A 19,311-nucleotide genomic window follows, 5' to 3' on the forward strand; every position below is an offset into this window, starting at 1 on the left:
GGGGAAGAGAATGCAGAAAGCAAGGAACAAAGTAATAACAAGATCAAAACAATGTCAAATATGGAAACCATTAAAATTAACCATACTATACTGTTAAAGGTGAAAAAAAAAAACTGAAAAGATGTCAACATATCCACAGAGCACAAAAGAGAAGTAGAGGACAGGCCATGGCATGTTAATTGTGGCATTATCTTTATCAGTAAAGTAGATAGCATCCCTCAACAGTGACTTTATGGTGTTTTGAGTCTTCTCTTTCCAATGGCATTTGCAAGCATATATCTGAATGGTTCCCTTCAAAGTATATATTTCACTGGTTTAATCTATTGACTTGAAACTGTTTTTAAAATGTATTCTATTTTAAATTATGTGTGTGCATGTGTCTGTGCCTGTGAATGTAGACACTAATGGAGGACATAGGTGCTGGGAACCAAACTCAGGTTTCCTTCAAGAGCAGTAAGTGCTCTTAACCTTTCAGCCACCTTTTCAGCTCCTTAATAATTTTAAGTTTCTCATTATGACAGTGAAGAGAAGTCTTTATATTTATAGTTATGGTATCCCACCCTATTAATAAGATTACTAAAAGGAGAGCATCAGAGGTGCATTTGAAGTATGAAGGTATCAAGTACCAGGCTCTTACACTGTATACTTGCTCCTTCCTCTTTACACATAGAGTCAGCCTGGGCTACATGAGACCCTGTCTCAAAACAAAAACAAAAACAAAAACAAAAAAGGGTCCAAATTTCTAGGGAGAGTCGGGGTGGGGCAGGAAAAGTGGATTATTCGGTTTGGTCTAGGCAAAAGATAGTGAAAATACAGTTTCACTGGACTATAATCTGCCAGGCTGTGCCATTAGCTGCCAAGTTGGTAAATGGAATGAGATTCACAAGGACCAGCCAAAGACCATCTTGCTTGGTTTTGAAATGTTTTACTGGAACATGGTCCATTTGTTCACACATTATCTGTTTTTGCCTTGAGCTGAGTCTTCTGAAAAGGCCATACCAACACCAAGCCTAACCTCCTCACTCTGATTCTGTAGATAAACATGCCCAACGAGGGCTCTTCCTTTTAAAAGGCCGGTAAGCAATGTGAAATCACTCAGGCTGGAGAGTGGTGCAGCTTTGCTGGTCCCACTGAACTTAAATGACAAGTTTAGGTTCTGGTTTCTTGGTTCAAAGCATAGTCTGAAACCCAGGAACTTTTCTTGACTGTAACAAAGAACAAGTCAAGTGATGGAGAACACAGGTTCTGTAATCTCGGATCGGAGTCTTAATTATCAAAGACAACATAGAGCAGAAGATGATAGGAAAGTTGTAGCTGACAGTGACTACTAACTCCCCAGAGCATGTAAAAATCTCTGACAACACTTCATTTTTAACTTCTCTTATCTAAGAACATGGCAGAGGAAAACAAGTGGCTTGAAAGTACAAATTAATTAAACTGTTATTATAGCTATTTGTTTTATGCTGAGAGAGTTATACTGCCCTTTGAGCATTCCACTTTGTTCTCTTTAATGATCAAGGACTCTTATTTCTATCATCGTGATGACGGTATTTCTCTTTCTTAGTGGGAGTTTCAAGATTTAAGGTTTACTAGAACTATTACTATTGATTTAATTCCACAAGGTTATTTATAGACAAGCTTTCCTCTCAGACAAATCACTCATTTTATTCTACGTAATAAAAATGTCAGCATTCACACTTAAGTTTTTTTCTTTTCCTTAATGAAAAAACAACTGAGGTCTCCTTTGGGAGATGGAAGGCATTATTTTTCCTTCTCTTCCTTTAATGAAAAGAGGATGCTAATTTTTCTGTTACATAGCTAATGTAGAGAGTTTTTCTGCTTTAAATAGCCATCAAGGCTATGAGAAATTGTTCTAGCATAGGTTAATAAACAATGACACTATTTAATGGTACTATAGAAACTGATGTTAAGTTGGGAATAGTGGCCCATGCCTATAATCCCAGCATTTAAGAGGCAGAGGAGGCCGGGTGGTGGTGGCGCACGCCTTTAATCCCAGCACTTGGGAGGCAGAGGCAGGTGGATCTCTGTGAGTTCGAGGCCAGCCTGGTCTACAGAGCGAGATCCAGGAAAGGCGTAAAGCTACACAGAGAAACCCTGTCTTGAAAAACCAAAAAAAAAAAGAGGCAGAGGAAGGTGGATCTCTGTGAGTTTGAGCACAACCTGGTTTACACAGTGAGCTCCAGGAAAGCCAGAACTTCATACTTGTCTCAAAAAAAGAAAAAAAAAAAAAAAAGAGAGAGAGATAGAGAGAAAGAAAGTAAAAAGAAACTGATGTTAAAGCTAATTAAAGTCATACTTAGATTTTTTCCCAATATCTACGTTCATCATAAATTCAATAAATCAAAATTACATCATTTTTATAGCTCAAGATTCTGAGAAATACATTCCTAAAAATGATAAATGGCTCATTCTTATAGATTTCTTTGTTTTTACTTCATAGCTCTGTCAATTAGCAAAGTCCACTTATCTCTCTAGGCTTTTCTCTTATTATAAAAACCAATGACTAAACTTTATCCTTCATGAGTATGGGAGGATCTAACTAGAAGCTGTCCTGATAAAAGGGTCCAGCATGTTAATAACACTCCACATTCTGTCTGTCTGTCTCTGTGTGTTCTTACAGAGCAAAGCTTGAATGTCCATTTTCACTTGTAAGGACATTTCACTTGATGTAGATTCACACTATGAGTTCATTTTGGGGAAAACTCAGAAATGCTATATGCTTTTTACATGGGACACTAACCTCCCACCAAGCAAGTATTCATTGAACCGATACACTATAATTTCTGTTGAAATGCATAGGGTTGATGACTAAAGGACTCCAATTTTTTTTTTTCTGAAACTTATTCATACTCAGAAGCGACAAAATCAGTGTATGTGAGAGTGTGTTGAGCCCTAAAGAGGGTCATTAGCAAAGCTGTTCCCCAGCGCAGCTGCTTACATAAGACAGGACAGAAAGTATGGAGCAAGAAAAGGCAGAGGAATGAAGGTCTTTGTACCTATGGAGTCTGAAAGGCCTTAGAAGGGACCAGGAAGGGGGCACAGCCTCTGCCATGCAGATAGTGGACAGCCCATTCTAGGCAGGAACATTGAAGATAAAACTGTCAGCAAGCAAAGGCATGGACAAACTCCATAGAAAAGAAGGTTGTTCAACATAAAACTGACCACAGGCAAAGAGATATGTAAGGGTAGTGAAAACAGCTGGGTAGTGAAAACAGCTGGGTGAAGATGTTTGTAAAATAAAAACAAATCCCTAATTTATTCCTTCTAAAGTTTAATTTTTAAAATTACATTCATTTATTTGTGTACAGTATGGGCAGGAGAATGTTGAACACATGTACCATGGTGCATATGTAAAGGTCAGAGGACAATCTATGGGAGTTCTCTCCTTCCACCACATGGTTTCTAGAGACTGAACTAAGACCACCTCGTCATTTCTCTGGCTCCCTTTTAAACTGGAAAATGACATGCTATCTAATATATTTGTGTATGTCATATACAATTATAGATGTGCCTGTGGAGGCCACAGGACAACCTCAAGTATTGTTCCTCAGGTACTGTCTGTCCACTTTCCTTAGAGACAGGGTCTTTCACTGGCTTGGAATTTGCCAATTAGTCTAGGCTGGCTGGCCAGTGAGGTCTGAAGATCTCCTGTGTTTTACCTCCTTGATGTTGGTATTATAAGAGTTCTAGGATTTGAACTCAGGTCCTTGCAAGGTAAGCATTTTAAAACTGAGTCATCTCTCCAGCCCCCTCAAGATACATTTTAAATGGTATTCATTAGTGTCTGTTTGGTAGTAGAGAGAGAAAAAAAAAGCATGATTTAATCTTTGAGTATTCAAGTCACTGTTCAGGCCTTTTGGTTCTGTAGTTAAAAAAAAAAAAAAATCCAAATCTATAAAGCGCACAGAAGCCTAAAAGGCCAGGAAATCCCCTAAAAGTGACACCATTAATTTTACAAAACACTATTCCCAAGGAATAGGCTCCCCCCCCCCCCGCCCCCAAGAAAGGGTTTCTCTGTGTAGCTTTGTGCCTTTCCTGGAACTCACTCTGTAGCTCAGGCTAGCCTTGAACTTACAGAGATCTACCTGCTTCTGCCTCCCGAGTGCTGGGATTAAAGGCGTGTGCTACCACTACCAAGGCAGAACAGATTTTTAAAGCCCAGATGCACATGGATGAGGCTCCCTTTCTAGTCTGAACAAGGATCTGTTTAACTACCATCTTGGAGAGAACAAATCTCCTCATTTTAACTAGCTGATTATCCAGAATCTCAGTGCCCCACTGAAGGGATAGAAGGATGATGATCAGAGCTATGGAGAAAACCACATGTCAGAAATAACTGTCAACTGACAGCACATATTCCCACTAGTATACTAATGTGTACACTGGTGATTCTGGTCCTCCAAAGAGAAGCCTTAATTTTCACCATCTTTAACCATTTAGGCAGAAGGTGGGAAAACCTCAAGAATATCTTAGCTTTTTATGTTTCATTTTGCACATTGATCTTCCTCACACCTTATTTCACACTGTGTCTTGTTCTAGAGAAAATACCATGGGGAGTAAAGATAAAGATTTCTGCCCTCCAAGCTATGTATTTCATGGGCTTTGTTTGTTCAACAGCTTTGTCAGACAATTTTTAATTTTATAAAAAAATAACAAAAAAAAAATAACAAAACATGAATGTCTCCAGTGAACAGGCCTTCCCCAGAACTTTTACATTGCCCTCTACTCCTCTGCTTTTACCTAGATTTTTTTCACAGCTCCATCATTTTTGTGAATATGGTGTATGCTGCAAACTGGCATCGGTCCAAAGACTTCTTGCTCACCTACCCTAAAGTACCTGCCTGTGCCCAAGTCATTCTTTATCCTCTTATCCTCCTCACCAACAAAGGATACTCACACTTTCTGGAAAGAAAATAAAAAGATCTATGTGTTGGCTGTTCACCTCACTGACAGTATGAAATATACACTGAGGGCAAGAACTTTATCATTGGTTGGTTTCTGGTAAATTTTACCTTGGGCAGTAGCCAAGAGCATAGATGGACCACCTTTTTCTGAGGTACAGAGGTGTAAACGTATGAGAGCTTTTGAGCTGCTGCCCCCACCCCACAGCCTTCTGGGAAGTGATGTTAGAAATGGTACATCTGTAGTTACTTTTCAAAAATACAAAAAAGTTTTTTTTTTTAATAAGAAAATGTTTTAAAATTATAATTACATCCCAAGCTGGTCTCAACACACTACTGGCCAGGGATGATCCTGACCGTCTTCTGATGACTTTTCAAGAGCTAATATTACAGGCGTGCACCACCATGTTTGGTTACATACAGGGTACAAAGCCCAAGGATTTGTACATGCTATGCAGGCCACTCTACCTAGGAGCTACCTCCCCAGCCCTACAAAAGTTACTTCGCTAGTAAAATCTGACCCAAATAGTCTTTGAAAATAGGCTGCAAGCCTATTTTCCTTTGTGTATCATTTACTTTAGTTAATTTCTACTATCAGACATTTTGATATTTCTAACTTAGTAGTTACAGTTAGAAAAGGAAAAACTAGGTAAAAATTAAAATGAAAGCTTGGGGAAAAAATGAAACAGTACAAAAAATGCTTGAAGATTTTTCCAAGACCCCCAAATAGGGCCATAACTCCTACTGGTTATAATAAAGTTCAAGTTAGTACCCATACTTATGAGTTTTTTTTAAAGAAAGTAAAAATACACTACTATCTCCCATTATGAAGCCAACACTTCATTTACTCAACATTGTTACAACACATTTACCAGAAAAGCAACCATTAGGTGCCAGGTGCATAGGAAGCAAGGATTTCTCCCATTGCCTGGATCTTACACAATGTTTCATTGCAAAGAATCATTTCAAGTAAGTGATGTATTTAGGGAAACCAGTAACTCTCTCTGTGTGTGTGTGTGTGTGTGTGTGTGTGTGTGTGTGTGTGTGTATGGAAACCAGTAACTATGTGTGTGTGTATATATATATATGTATATGTATACACACACACACACACACACACACACACACACACACACACACTCATTTAAGCTTTGGAGTTAAGATGTTAACTCTACATTCTGTAACTTCTCCTGTGGAGACATGAACAAATGTCTATTTATACCAAAGAGGACACAAACAAATGCTCAATGATTCCAGGTTTAGCTTACTGAATCAATGAGTTTATTGGACTTACTTAAAGGGACACAGGTGAGGAGTCACTTATAGGAGAATGGATGACTTAGGCAGCTGCATCACCAGAAAGCCCACTCCAGCATGGGTGATGACTTATGAGTGCAACATTTCCAGAACTCCCTACATAACTTGGCAGGCAGCTTAGCTGAAGACTTTCCTCTCTTCAGCGATTATTTATTGCTTATGGAAGAAGTCCTGTGGGGGCTCATATGCCAGGCACTTCAGGGCAAAGATCTACACGCTACCTTCATTCTCTATAAGCCATCTTAAAACACTGTACATCTAGCTGGACAGATATAAATGAAAGACAACGGAGTTAATAAATATGTTCACTGCATGCCTTTATCTGCGAATTTTCAGTTTTGTAAAATAAAGAGCCACAGAGCTTTGCCTTCTGTTGCAGTAATTAATGCTAACGGGTAATCCCTTCTCAGCTTTCCCTCCCCTCATTTGTGAGCATCACTGTGGTTAAGAGCCTGCCCTCACCAATACCCTTTCTCATGGTTGTTCTGCTCAAGTAATATGCCATCACAAACAGGAGGTGGAAGTGACCTATTGTGCTACTGCTACATGTTCCTGCAAGAGGTGGATTTTTGTGCCTCCCACTTATAGTACAAAGCATGGCTAGCCATTTTTGATAACCAATACATGGTAATAGGAAAATAATTGATTTTGTTTCTAAACAAAATTGGATTTTATTCTTTTCTGGAGAACATCAGCTAATTGGTTAAAAAATATGACCTAAGTACTCCTTCTTGAGACTAAGTTCCTCTTCTTATATCCAATAACTGTACATTTTCATTGCTAGATATCTGAACAGAATAATGGGATTACTGACATTTTCACACATGTATACAATATATTTTGATCGTATTCACCTCTTTCACTCCCTCTTGATCACCTTCCTTCCTTCTATCTCTCTCCTCCAAATGTGACTCATTCTATTTTCATGCTCCTTTTTGTAGGGAAAAATCAAAACTAGATTCTACCTATGAGAGGAAATACTTAATATTTGTCTTTGTGAAACTGGTTAGTTTAATTTTAATAAAATGATCTTCAGTTTCATGCATGTCCTGCAAATAATATAATTTCTTTAGTCTTTATGGCTAAAGTATATTCCATTGTATACACATACACACCCTTCATAGTAATCATATTTTTGTATAGGAAAATTATGAAAACTTGAACATTAAAAAAAAGATAAATTCATCTAAGAAAAAAGACTTTCCAATAATAGGAGAAGATTGATTTTGGATTTTTAAGTGCAATTTACTACTTAGTATTTCCATTTTTTAAAAGTACACAATCAATTTGAAAGGAAGAAAGACAGAAACAAGGAACACCTACACAAAAAATTTTTCACAAGCTGTTGGTAGCTACTTTCTGCTTTGATCTCTTCAGAGACTTGTGTGTGTGTGTGTGTGTGTGTGTGTGTGTGTGTGTGTGTGTGTGTGTGTTTGCCCCTTTACATAGTGGCTAAATCCAAGCACCTACAATGGACAAGAAAGAAGCAGACCAAGAGCTTTCTGAGTTTCACCCAGTAACAGACTGCAACAGCCACCTTTGGTATCAATGGCAGGGACAGTGAGTAGGTAGGGAAAGAGGTATAGGTAAGTTATGGCAGTCATTTGCTTTCCTGTAACTACTAGGAGTCCAGCTTTTGCTGTATGTTCAGGGAGCACCTTGTACCCCATCCAGGACTGTTAAGTGCTGGGCACAGACTGGAAGCACTCAAAGAGTGTGCTCATCTGCTCTTTTTTAGTGATCTTAATGTTGCATCTTCATCCCTTTACAGGTCAGAGTATTGTGGGAGCTCAGCTGGGAGACTAGCTCCCACATTTTACAACAGGGTACTCTTGAGGAGAGAGGGATAAGAGATATTAGATAAAAGGATAGAGGGGAGAGAGACAGATAGAAACAGAGGATAGCCTTGGGAGGGTCTGGATCATAATCCACTGGCACCTTCTGTCTCTTCTAAAGGGCTATTTATAGGAATGCCAAGAGGTGGAGCAAAGACCTACCTCCCTACTAGCTCAGCCAAGTGTAGACCCTTCCAATCACCTAATACATGGTCAAGCAATCCTCTAATGCAGCCCTGCTGGGTGAAGCAAGCTCAGACCTCACTAGGAAACCTCTGTGGGCCTTCACAGTGTATCAAAAAAGGAAAGAAATAGTGAAGGGAAACAAGAAGTGGACTAATGAAAAAAAGGAAAACCACCTAAGTTCCCTTTGCCATTGTCACTGCCAGGCTTCCTTTAGAGAGCTGCCTCTCTCTCCCAGGTATTTCATAGAAATGCAGCCTTTTTATTTCTATGTTGCTATGGCAGCAGCAACTTCCCACACTTGCTCAACATAATGAAATTTTCCCTCCAGAAATTACTGCCTAAACATGAATCCATATAGATCAGTGATTCTCAACCTGTGGGTCTCAACTCTTTTAGGGGAGGTCAGATGCCCTTTCATAAGGGTCACATATCAGATATTCTGCATATCAGATACTTATATTATGATTCATAAAAGTAGCAAAATTACAGTTATGAAGAATCAATGAAATAATTTTTTGGTTGGGGGTCATCACAACATGAGGAACTGTATTAAAGGGTCACAGAATTAGGAAGGTTGAGACCACTGACATAGATTATTTTCTTGTACCTAATTTTTGAAATAAAAGTCTGACAGCCCAATTTTGGCCAAGAGCTACTCTTGTGTCAAAGTTGAAACATTATAGGACAAAGTAAATACTGTGAGTAATGGCTATAAATGCAGTCTCCAATTAAAAACAGAAAAAGAAACAGGTGTGTACCAATTATATCTGTGTGATGAAAAGAATTACATCTAACATAGGTAAGCATTTGCCAGGGAAAATTCACTCAACAGGTCTGCACTGCACACCTATCATTGAGGTTCACTCTTCTGACACAGCACTCACTGGTTTCAATGAAACTTACCTGTAAGCAAATTGCCAGGTTCACTCTACAGCCAAAGGAAGTGCTAACAGCCCGTGGGTGGAGGCCCAAGTCCTTAAAGAGCTTTGAGAAAGACTGTGTAAGGGCAATTCGGGGACGCTCTTCTGCCACAACCACACATGTTCTTACCCGGGACAAGTCCAGTCCTCGTGCCTGGAAATAAGACAGGGACACTAAATAAGCCTTCAACATGTGTAGCTGTGTAACCTAAACATCCTTTCACTCACAACGCCACAGGAATGATGAAAATCCAACATTGTTCTTCAATCTAGTTCCATCTGTACCCAGCATTCTGTAAGCCACTCTAGGAGGTTAGTGCAATAAAACCAAACCAACCAACCAACCAGTTGAACAGACAAACAATCAAAACACAGGACAAGACCATATAGACATTAAAAATTAATCAAGATGCTATTGAAAATATGTTTGAAGCAATAGCAAGAATCTTAAGGAAATGGTTGAGGCAAGCACTCTCATTGAGGAAGAGCAAGCATTAATATGCATTCTTTTGGGAATGACCTAACAAGAATATACGTACAATAGGACTAGAAAGATGGCTCAGTAGTTACGAGTGCTTGCTGCTCTTCTAGAGGACCCCAGTTCAGTTCCATCACCTACATCTCAGGGCTCACAGCTTTCAGAAACTCCAGCTCCTAGGGACTAATACTCCTTTATGGCCTCCACAGGTACCAGGAAACATGTAGCATGTTTACACAGTGCACGTGCATACACACACATACACACACACACACACACACACACACACACACACACACACACACATTTTTAAAAAAAGAACTCACATAAGGGATGGGAAATATGTTTAAATATATTTTAAAACGTTTATAAATATTTAAAATACAAACACATTTAAAAATATGTTTAAACAGAAAGGCAAAACTAAAGTGCTTAGGCAATTTCCTAATGACAGTTCTCCATTTATATCCTTTTTTTGAATATTTATTTATTTGTTTGTTTATTGGTTTGTCGAGACAGGGTTTCACTGTGTAGTCCTGGCTGTTCTGGAACTCACTCTGTAGACCAGGTTGGCCTCGAACTCACAGAGATCTGCCTGCCTCTGCCTCCTGAGTGCTGGGATTAAAGGCCTGCACCACCAGGGCTGGAGACTTGAAAAGTCATTGATCAACTTTCATTATCAAGTGCATTTCCATTTCTATATAGTAAACACATCATTAATCATTTCTCAGGTTCTACAATAAATATAGACAGCTGAACTGTATAATGAAAAGCACAGGAGGAGGAATTCAATGAACTGAACATAAATACTGGATGGCTAAAGCCAGCATGCCTCAGGCTGGGCTGAGGGAGATGAGATCAGTCACAGAGGGGCCTCAGCTGAAGGCAGTGGTGCACAATGAGAGCAATGCTGGCTTGAGTGAAAGCAAAGCTGTTGACACAGGAAGTACCCAAACTAGTCCCTCAAGCATTCCCCAGCAGAGATAACTACAAGGGTTTTATGTGCTTCACCAGTGGGCTACACTTCCAAACTTCAAGATCACTTTGACATTAAAACCTGGTGTATAACCATAACTGCATGCATAGATTTGCATGGGAACAACTAAACTATGGATGATACTAATAATTTTGTAAATGTTCAAGAGGCTGTGCCACAACAGCAACTCCAACTAGCAATTCAAAATTTATCTCTATAATTCTTCAAGTGTAGGAATGTGGGTAGAAAAGTTGCTTAATTCCTCTGAATTTAATTTTCTCATTTTTAAAAGGAAGACAGTAATGTATCCTGCTTCACAGAGCTGTGGCAAGTATCAACTGAAATGTAAAGTGCTTGGTTATCACTCAATTATGATAGTTATTATTATGTACATGCCAACAGAAAAAGCTAGTGAAAATGCACCAGACTACTTTGTAATACAATATGGATATATCTAAGAGATAATTATGATCTGTAATTCTTTCCTATACAAATATGTAATTTCAAAACATCTTAGTTGCATATTTTGTTTTATTGCACTGGGCTGAATAGGAAAAAAATTCAGAGGAGATAAATGTACTATGTTCTGCTTCACAATATTCTTGCAGGCCGCAAGAATATATTATAGAGATTCAGCTGTATATTAAAGCTGAACTTTGACCGGCCAAGGGTCTGTCAAAAGGCAAAGCCATTTATTATGAATATTTGGTGTTACCCAGCCTTTAATATTTCAGCTGTCTTCTGCTATGAAATCCTTGTGTGCCCAGACCTATTGGTAAACAGTTCAGCTCCCCAGACCTGCTGAACTACTAAGTTACTAACTGCCCTGCTGAGTTTAGGAGACAAGCTGACGGGAGACACCTAGCTTTGTTTCCTGTGCTAATGAAGCTCAGACCATCCCCTGGCCTTGAAGAGGCCTAGTGGTTCTCCAGAGCATTTGACTGAGAACAAAAGATGCTTTTACATATCAAGGTGAGAGGTAAAACAACATTCCTGAGAAGGCAGGGAACCACGTGAAAAGGCAGGCATTTTCTGTAGACAAAGACAGAACAGCATGGCGAGAGAGAAGACGACAGAGGTTCCATAAAGGGTAAGCAGATCTCAAGTACAGTTTTCTGAGTGCCAGGAGTAGAGAGTAGCAGAGATGGAGAAAGAGGGCACTGGAGAAAGAGGGTACAGAGGACGAAGGTGAGGCTGAAAGCATAGACATTAGTCGTTAGCAGGACTATGAGCTGGGGAACTGGACGGAACTGTAGTTATTGAGAGAGGATTTCATCCCAGAGAAATAAAGTAGATGGATATACAGCTTGGTATGTCTAGAGTTGTTCTTGTTGTGAATGCCTGGTGGGGCTATTGCTGAATTGATAGAATTTTGTCTTTGAGGAATAAAGTTAACAGACATAAGAATATAGTGTATGTAGATTTTTTTCCCTCAGATCCCATGCGGGACTTAGCTGAGCCCCTGGACCCTGGGTACTCCATACTATATGTGTACACACACAAACATTAGTAACCTGCACAATTGTAGACACACACACACACACACACACACACACACACACACACACACTGCACATACAGACAGAGAACAGCAGATTGGAATACTATCAAGATAGATCTTAGTATTATTTTTTCCCTCTTACTAATGATTATTCAACTTAACGTGAAAATATGTCTATTAAATGCCCTCAATTTAAATGGAGGGAAACACTAGTCTCACTTAGTGTAAATCAAAAAGAAAAAAAAAATTAAAACCAAAACACTGTTCACTTAGTTGCAAAATGAATTTTGTTATAGCACAGACCTTCAAATAAAGGCCTTTCAACAAACTAAAGATGGATGTGTAAACTTAAAACTTTCTACTTGAATATTAGTATCAGATAGGAACAGAGAAAAATTTAGCTTGTCTTGAACACTGATGGAGGAATTTAGGACAAACTACAGTCCTGCTTATTATTATCTGTGGCAGTGGGAAGCTATTTGTGTGGAAAAGCTAAAGCCTCATTTTCCCCAAAATCAATCTGCAAGCAGATCAGATTCAGCTCTTGGAGCTGACTTCACCCAGTGTATGAGTGTCTTTTCTCAAGACCAGAGTGGCCTGAGTGCTAGTGAGCACTGAGGCCCTTGCAGGGCTGCTTACCTTGAGGGACTCAGTTTGTGAGCCCAACCCCTTGGTGCAAAGCTCCATCACTGAATAGGAACAGAAGGTATCCCGGACTTTGTACTGACTCACAGCAAGAAGCCACAAGGCAGGGTTGGTTTCCAGTTCAGAGGGTGGAATCAATATGGACTGATGCCCCGAGTACACACTGTAGAGACAAAACAGGCCATCAAGGCTGGTACCCAGGGCAGATGGGAAAGAGAAAGTAACATTCACCTGAGAAACAGGACCACTTTAAGCAAGAAATTTTCATCATATGTAAGATAAATGTAATAGAAAAGTCAGATGTAAAGATTAAGAAAACCACATAGGAAGAAACCACAATCAAAAGAAATCAGACACCTGATCTTCCCAGTTTCAATCTGCACTCTAATATGTCCAACCCACCACACAGAAGGACATGTACAGTCATTCTTATTTTTTATCTTTGTACTTGAGAATATACTTATGAAAATGACAGATTACATATTTTAATTCACTATCAATTGATTAGGTAATTGGTGTGGATTTAAAGATTAAAGTATTTGTTCAAACTGCCATTCTTAATGTTTGCTTATCACTGTGAATTAGTAATACTTGATTTGTTAATAATACTGACAGTAATAAAAGATCCAAGATAAGTATTCTGAGATTTAAAGAGATATTTTAGGTATATAAAAATTCATAGATGAAACCCACATCAGTTATGTTGTACCAAAAAAATCTCTCTGTGTTTGTGTGTGCATGTGTGTGTGTAATTTTCCTAGCACAAGGTATTTCTTCTTTAATGTGGCTAATCTCATTTTAAAAATTTCAAAACCAAAAGGAAGAGGGCCTAGCTGGCTCAAGAAATATAAGTAAACTCAACGAGCCCACAAACTCATTTTGAACAGGACCCTTTATATAGAGAAGCACTGTAAAGGGAGCACGACAAAAGGACACATTATCCTCTCTCTTTTTTTTCCATTTCAAATTTCACTTATTTTTGTCAAATGGAAATATAGCAAACACTGATCTTTCCTATGGCCTTTTCAATGAAGTTACTAATTTGAGAATGAGATCAGGTACATACAAAGAAGGAAAATCAGACTTTAAATTATCATTATGTTTTAATTTAAACTGGCTATTTTTTTTCTCTTTTTAAAAATTCTTATCATGTGCATTTACACAATGGATTATTACTCAGCTGTAAAAAAACATGGACACCAAGAAATCTGAAGGCAAATGGATGGAACTAGAAAAAAAATCATTCTGAGTGAGGTAACCCAGGCCCAGAAAGGCAAACATCGTATGTACTCACTCATAAGTGGGTACTAGATGTAAAGCAAAGGATAATCAGAATACAACCCACAGCTCCAGAGAGGCTAGGTAATAAGAAGGGCCCAAAACAGGACACATCAATTTCCCTGGGAAATAGAATAGATCTTCTGGGTAAACTGGGGGGTGGGTGGGAACATGAGGGATTAGGTTGGGGGGGTTAGGGGTGGGATGGAGCGGGAGAGTAATGAAAGAGGTGTCTTGATGGGGGTGGCAATTTGTGGTAGGGAGAAACCTAGTGCCAGGGAAACCCCTAGGAGTCCACAAAGATGACCCCAGCTAAGACTTCTAACAGTAGTGGAGAGGGTGCCTGAACTGGCCATCTACTGTAATCAGATTGGTGACTACCCTAATTGTCATCAGAACCTTCATTCAGTAACTGATGGAAGCAGATGCAGAGACCCACAGTTAAGCCCTGGGCCGAGCTCCCAGAGTCCTGGTGAAGAGATGGAAGAGGGATTGTACAAGCCAGGGTTGGGGTCAAGGTCATGATAAGGAAGCCCACAGAGGCAGCTGACCTGAGCTGGTGGGAGCTCATGGACTCTAGACCAACAGCTAGGGAGGCTGCATGAGACCTACCTAGGTCCATGGCATGCAGGTGATAATTGTGTAGCTTGGTCTGTTTGTGGGGCTCCTAGCAATGGGATCAGGACCTGTCCCTGGCCTTGAGCTGGCTTTTGGAAACCTATTCCCCATGCTGGGTTGCCTTGCTCAGCCTTGATGCAGGGGGAGGAGCTTGGTCCTACCTAATGTGATGTGCCTTGTGTTGTTGACTCCCTTGGGAGGCCTGCCCCTTTCTGAATGGCCATGGAGAAGTGGGTGGGAGGGTAGATGGGAGGTGGGGGAGGGGCAGGGAAGGAATGGGAGGAGATGAAGGAGGGGAAACTATGGTCAATATGTAAAATAAATGAATTTATTTATGTATTTATTTATATTTTGAGACACCATCACTAAGTTCCCTAGGCAATTGCCTTTGACCTCATTCTGTAGCCTTGGCAGGCCTTTAATTGTGGTCTTAATGCCTCAGCCTCCCATGTAGCTGAGATTATAGAACTGTACTGTCTTTCATTGTAACATGTCTCAAGAATAAAACGTCTTAAGCTTTAAAAAAAAAAATCTTATCATGGGGCTGGAGAAATGGCTCACATTTAGGAACAATGGTTGCTCTTCCAAAGGACCCAGGTGAAATTCCTAGCACCTATGTGGTAGTTCATCACTGTTGTCTGTAATTTTAGTTCTAGGGGATCTTCATGTTTCCATGGGTACCAGGCATAAATGTCACGCAGAGACATGTATAGAGGCAAATACTCATAAACAAAAAATAAAGAAAAACTTTAAAAATTAAAATTCTTATTATACTGGGTTACATAAGACCATTTCCACATGAGTGTATAATGTATTTTGAGCATATTCCTCTTCATCATGCACTGACACCCTTAAGTAAATTATTTTTGGCTTGATTTTTAAAAATGTTGTCAAGGCAAAAAATACATATGACATTAACTTTACCTTTTTAAAAATTCATTTTATTATTTGATACATATGAGTGTTTGCCTGCATGTATGTTTGTACATCACGTGTGTACCCAGTGTCCTTGAAGGTCAGAAGGTGTCAGATCTCCTGGAACTGGAGTTACAGACAATTGTGAGCTACTATGTGGGTGCTAGTAATCGAACCTGGGTATTCTTGAAGAGCAGTCAGTACTTAACCACTGAGCCATCACTCCAGCCAGCCACCAACTTTCCATTTTAACCAGTTCTAAGTATACATATCAGCAGCTTTTGTTATACTCACAAGGATGGGCAAACATCACTCCTATCTATTTCCAAGCCCTTTCTTCACTCAAAGAGAAACTCTGTACCCTTATAAATAATATTTCAACACCTCCCTTTTGTCTTGCCCTCTATTTCTGTGTGTGAACTAGCCAATCCCAGATATTCCCTGTAAGTGGAATTATGCAAATATGTCCTCGTCAGTATGGCTTATTTCACTTAGAATAATGATTTTAAGATTGCCCACCTAGCCATGTGTGTCTGAGTTTCCTTCCATGTTACATCTGGATACTATTTAACTTGGTGTACACATCACAAGGTGTTTACACATTCTCCACTGATAGATATTTTGCTGGGATCCACCTTTTAGCTACTGTGAGTAAAGCTGTATGGAGCACCATTATACCAACATCTGTTTGGATACTTCTTAATTCTTTTGACCATATATTCAGGAATATAATCTCTGAACTTCAAGGGTAATCCTGTAATTAACTTTTTGGAAAATACTGACACTATGTTCTATACTGACTGTGTTAATTTTGCATTCTTATAAGAATGCACAATATCCCAATCTCTCTGCATCCTTTGCCAGCACTTGGTATTCTCTGCTTCAGTACAGCTACTGTAGTATAAATTGATAGATACTTCACTGTGATTTTGATTTGCTTTCCCTGCGGAAATGTGCAAATGGTTATAGTCAATATGTCATAATCAGTAAAAATCTCATGTAAATAATTCTTTTTTTTTTTTAAAGATTTATTTATTTATTATGTATACAGTGTTCTGCATGCATGTATGCCTGCAGGCCAGAAGAGGGCACCAGATCTCATTACAGATGGTTGTGAGCCACCATGTGGTGGCTGGGAATTGAACTCAGGACCTCTGGAAGAGCAGCCAGTGCTCTTAACCTCTGAGCCATCTCTCCAGCCCCCTCATGTAAATAATTCTAATATCCAGTAGAAGGATATACCTTTACTGATTTGACATTGGGAAGTTATTTATTAAGGATCATTTTGTTTTGTTTTGTTTTATTAAGACAAGGTTTTACTTTGTAGTTTAGGCTAGCTTCGAACTTGATGGTAATCTTCCTGTTAGAGCATGACAAGTATTAGGTTATAGGTGTGAGCCATCATACTCATCTCTAAAGATAACTTTACATTAAGCTTATTTGACAGAGTTCAAATAACATTACATAAGTATACCTATAAAGCATAGCAGATTTATATACTATCCTAACAACTACCTGTTACAAGCTATTTTCTATTCAATGAAATGTGGTTAGCTTAGTTCTTGAGAACAAATTTACACCTAAATGGTCTTCTATCCAGAATCAAAGCTTTTTATAAACACTTTTCCACTAGTTCCATGAACCTTCCAACAAATCATTTGTTTTCTTTCAAAGTATATCCATATTATTCTTCAATTACCCTTTTAAGAAACATACTTTGGATCTGACAGCAAAGCAGATGTCTTCTTAGCTCTGACAATGCATTTAAGGGATTAACCTATACCTCTTCTCATCCAGTTCCATGTAAATTAAAAATATATTCTACGTTTAATTAAATGTATGTGCACATGAGTGCAGCATGCCCAAGGAGGCCAGAGGTATCATATCCTTGTAGGACTGGAGTTACAGGCAGTTGTGAACTGCCTGGTATGGGTGTTGGAAAACAAAATTGGGTCCTCTACAAGAGCAGTATATGCCCTTAACTATTGAGCTTTAACTCCAACCCCATGAAGAATTTTTGAAGACTAGGTGTCATTTCCAGAGCACATCACAGCTAAAACAGATACCCTATCCTTCTTCCCTGGCTTGAGAGGTTTGCATAATGACCTCATCCTAGCCTTTTTCCTAGAAATGTGCAGCCTTTCTCAAGTTGCTCAGGGAAGCAGAGCATTACCAACTGGACTGACTTTACTGGAACTTAAGATTTCATTTGCTACCAGGAGGCCCCATTTTCCAATTGTGCTTCTTGGCACTCTAGGATGAGTTTATAGACTCTTAACTAGGTGTGAGTTGGAATTAGAGCCCTCCCTACTCATTAGCTACTGTGTTGTCTCCAATTAGAAGCCTCATGGTAGCACTGAGCAGCAATCAGAATAAATGGAAAATTTACCTTGGTTGTATAGATATTAAAAGAATTACCTCAAGGCCAAACACAGGATCATATACCAGCAAAAGCCTAAGCTCTAATAAGCTTACACATTATATATCCCCCAAATCATAATTACCCACCAGGAAGTACTTTGTGTCTTTCTATCCTGAGAAGCATAGGAACATGGTGTTTTCTGTTAATATCAAATGCTGAATATTTAGCCCATTCATGATACAAGATTAACAATGCTACTTTAATTAGATGTTCTTAGACGCTTTTTATTGAAGCTGAGATTTAAACAGCTACTTGTTCACACTAAGGACTTTTCAGTACCACCAAACAAGCTTAATGACATTTGAGCCCAATGTCTTAGGGAATAAAAATTGAGGTATATAATCTTATAATGATTTTTCTCTTAATTCTGACAATCTACCATATCTATATTCCCCAATTTAAATTTGGAAAATGCTAGCATAAGTAAATCCAAATTGAAGAACATTAAATACAAATAACCTACAACTCAATTTCTCAACATTATACACCAGGATTAATGAACTGTTTGGTTTGAGTTTTAGCACACAAAAACCTTGGGCCCAGAATGTAAATTTAAGGCCATCTAATTTCAAGCACATTAATGAAAATTATACATAGATTCACTGACCTCTTTAGCATCCCAGAGAAATCAAGTAAGAAAAAAAAATCCATATAGCCATCTCTCTCTCTCTCTCTCTCTCTCTCTCTCTCTCTCTCTCTCTCTCTCTCTCTCTCTCTTCCCCCCTCTCCCTCTCCCTCTCCCTCTCCCTCTCTCTCTCTCTCTCTCTCTCTCTCTCTACACACACACATACACACACACACTGAGGCATTGACAGAATTCAAATAAAAATGCACAAAAACATGTACATAGCAAAGCAGGTTTGTACCACAGAATAAAATGACATTTAGTAATTGCAATGTTGTACAACTGTCACCACAGTGCTGTTGTGGAATATTGGCAACCATTGCCCTACAGTGATTCCTCTACCCTGGCTCATGAATTTTGGATTTGCCCTTATCAAATCATCCAGAAAATTCTGATCCAACAATTTTTACACATGCTGATTTTTCTGGGTACTGATTACAAGTAAACACTCATATGGCCAAGACCAGCCTACATAAGAGCAGGTTACCTATACAGAACAAAGTATTTTGTAAGATTTTCTGGAATTTGATCTATTCTAGGTTAGAACTAAGCTTCAAATGATTGAAAAGACATTTTTCTTTATACTATTTAATTAAGTGACTTCAGATTACTAACTGGACAACCCACATACAAACAGGTGCCAACGGCACCATCTTTGGCTCTCAACAATACA

The 19,311-nt window shown here is 38.9% G+C and overlaps 1 protein-coding gene across 4 annotated transcripts in view; it reads right to left on the reverse strand.

Annotated features, from left to right (window-relative positions):
• Positions 1–19,311, reverse strand: part of Dip2c (disco interacting protein 2 homolog C) — a 430,083-nt gene that overhangs the window by 24,182 nt on the left and 386,590 nt on the right. For all 4 annotated transcript variants that reach the window (XM_059263427.1, XM_059263426.1, XM_059263425.1 and 1 more), the window contains 2 exons: positions 12,775–12,943; positions 9,164–9,334 (listed from right to left, as the gene is read on the reverse strand). In XM_059263427.1, the coding sequence (XP_059119410.1) occupies positions 9,164–9,334; positions 12,775–12,943 (340 nt within the window). The remainder of the gene's footprint in view (positions 1–9,163; positions 9,335–12,774; positions 12,944–19,311) is intronic.

The sequence above is a fragment of the Peromyscus eremicus genome, chromosome 5 (assembly GCF_949786415.1).
Source record: "Peromyscus eremicus chromosome 5, PerEre_H2_v1, whole genome shotgun sequence".
Taxonomy (NCBI): domain Eukaryota; kingdom Metazoa; phylum Chordata; class Mammalia; order Rodentia; family Cricetidae; genus Peromyscus; species Peromyscus eremicus.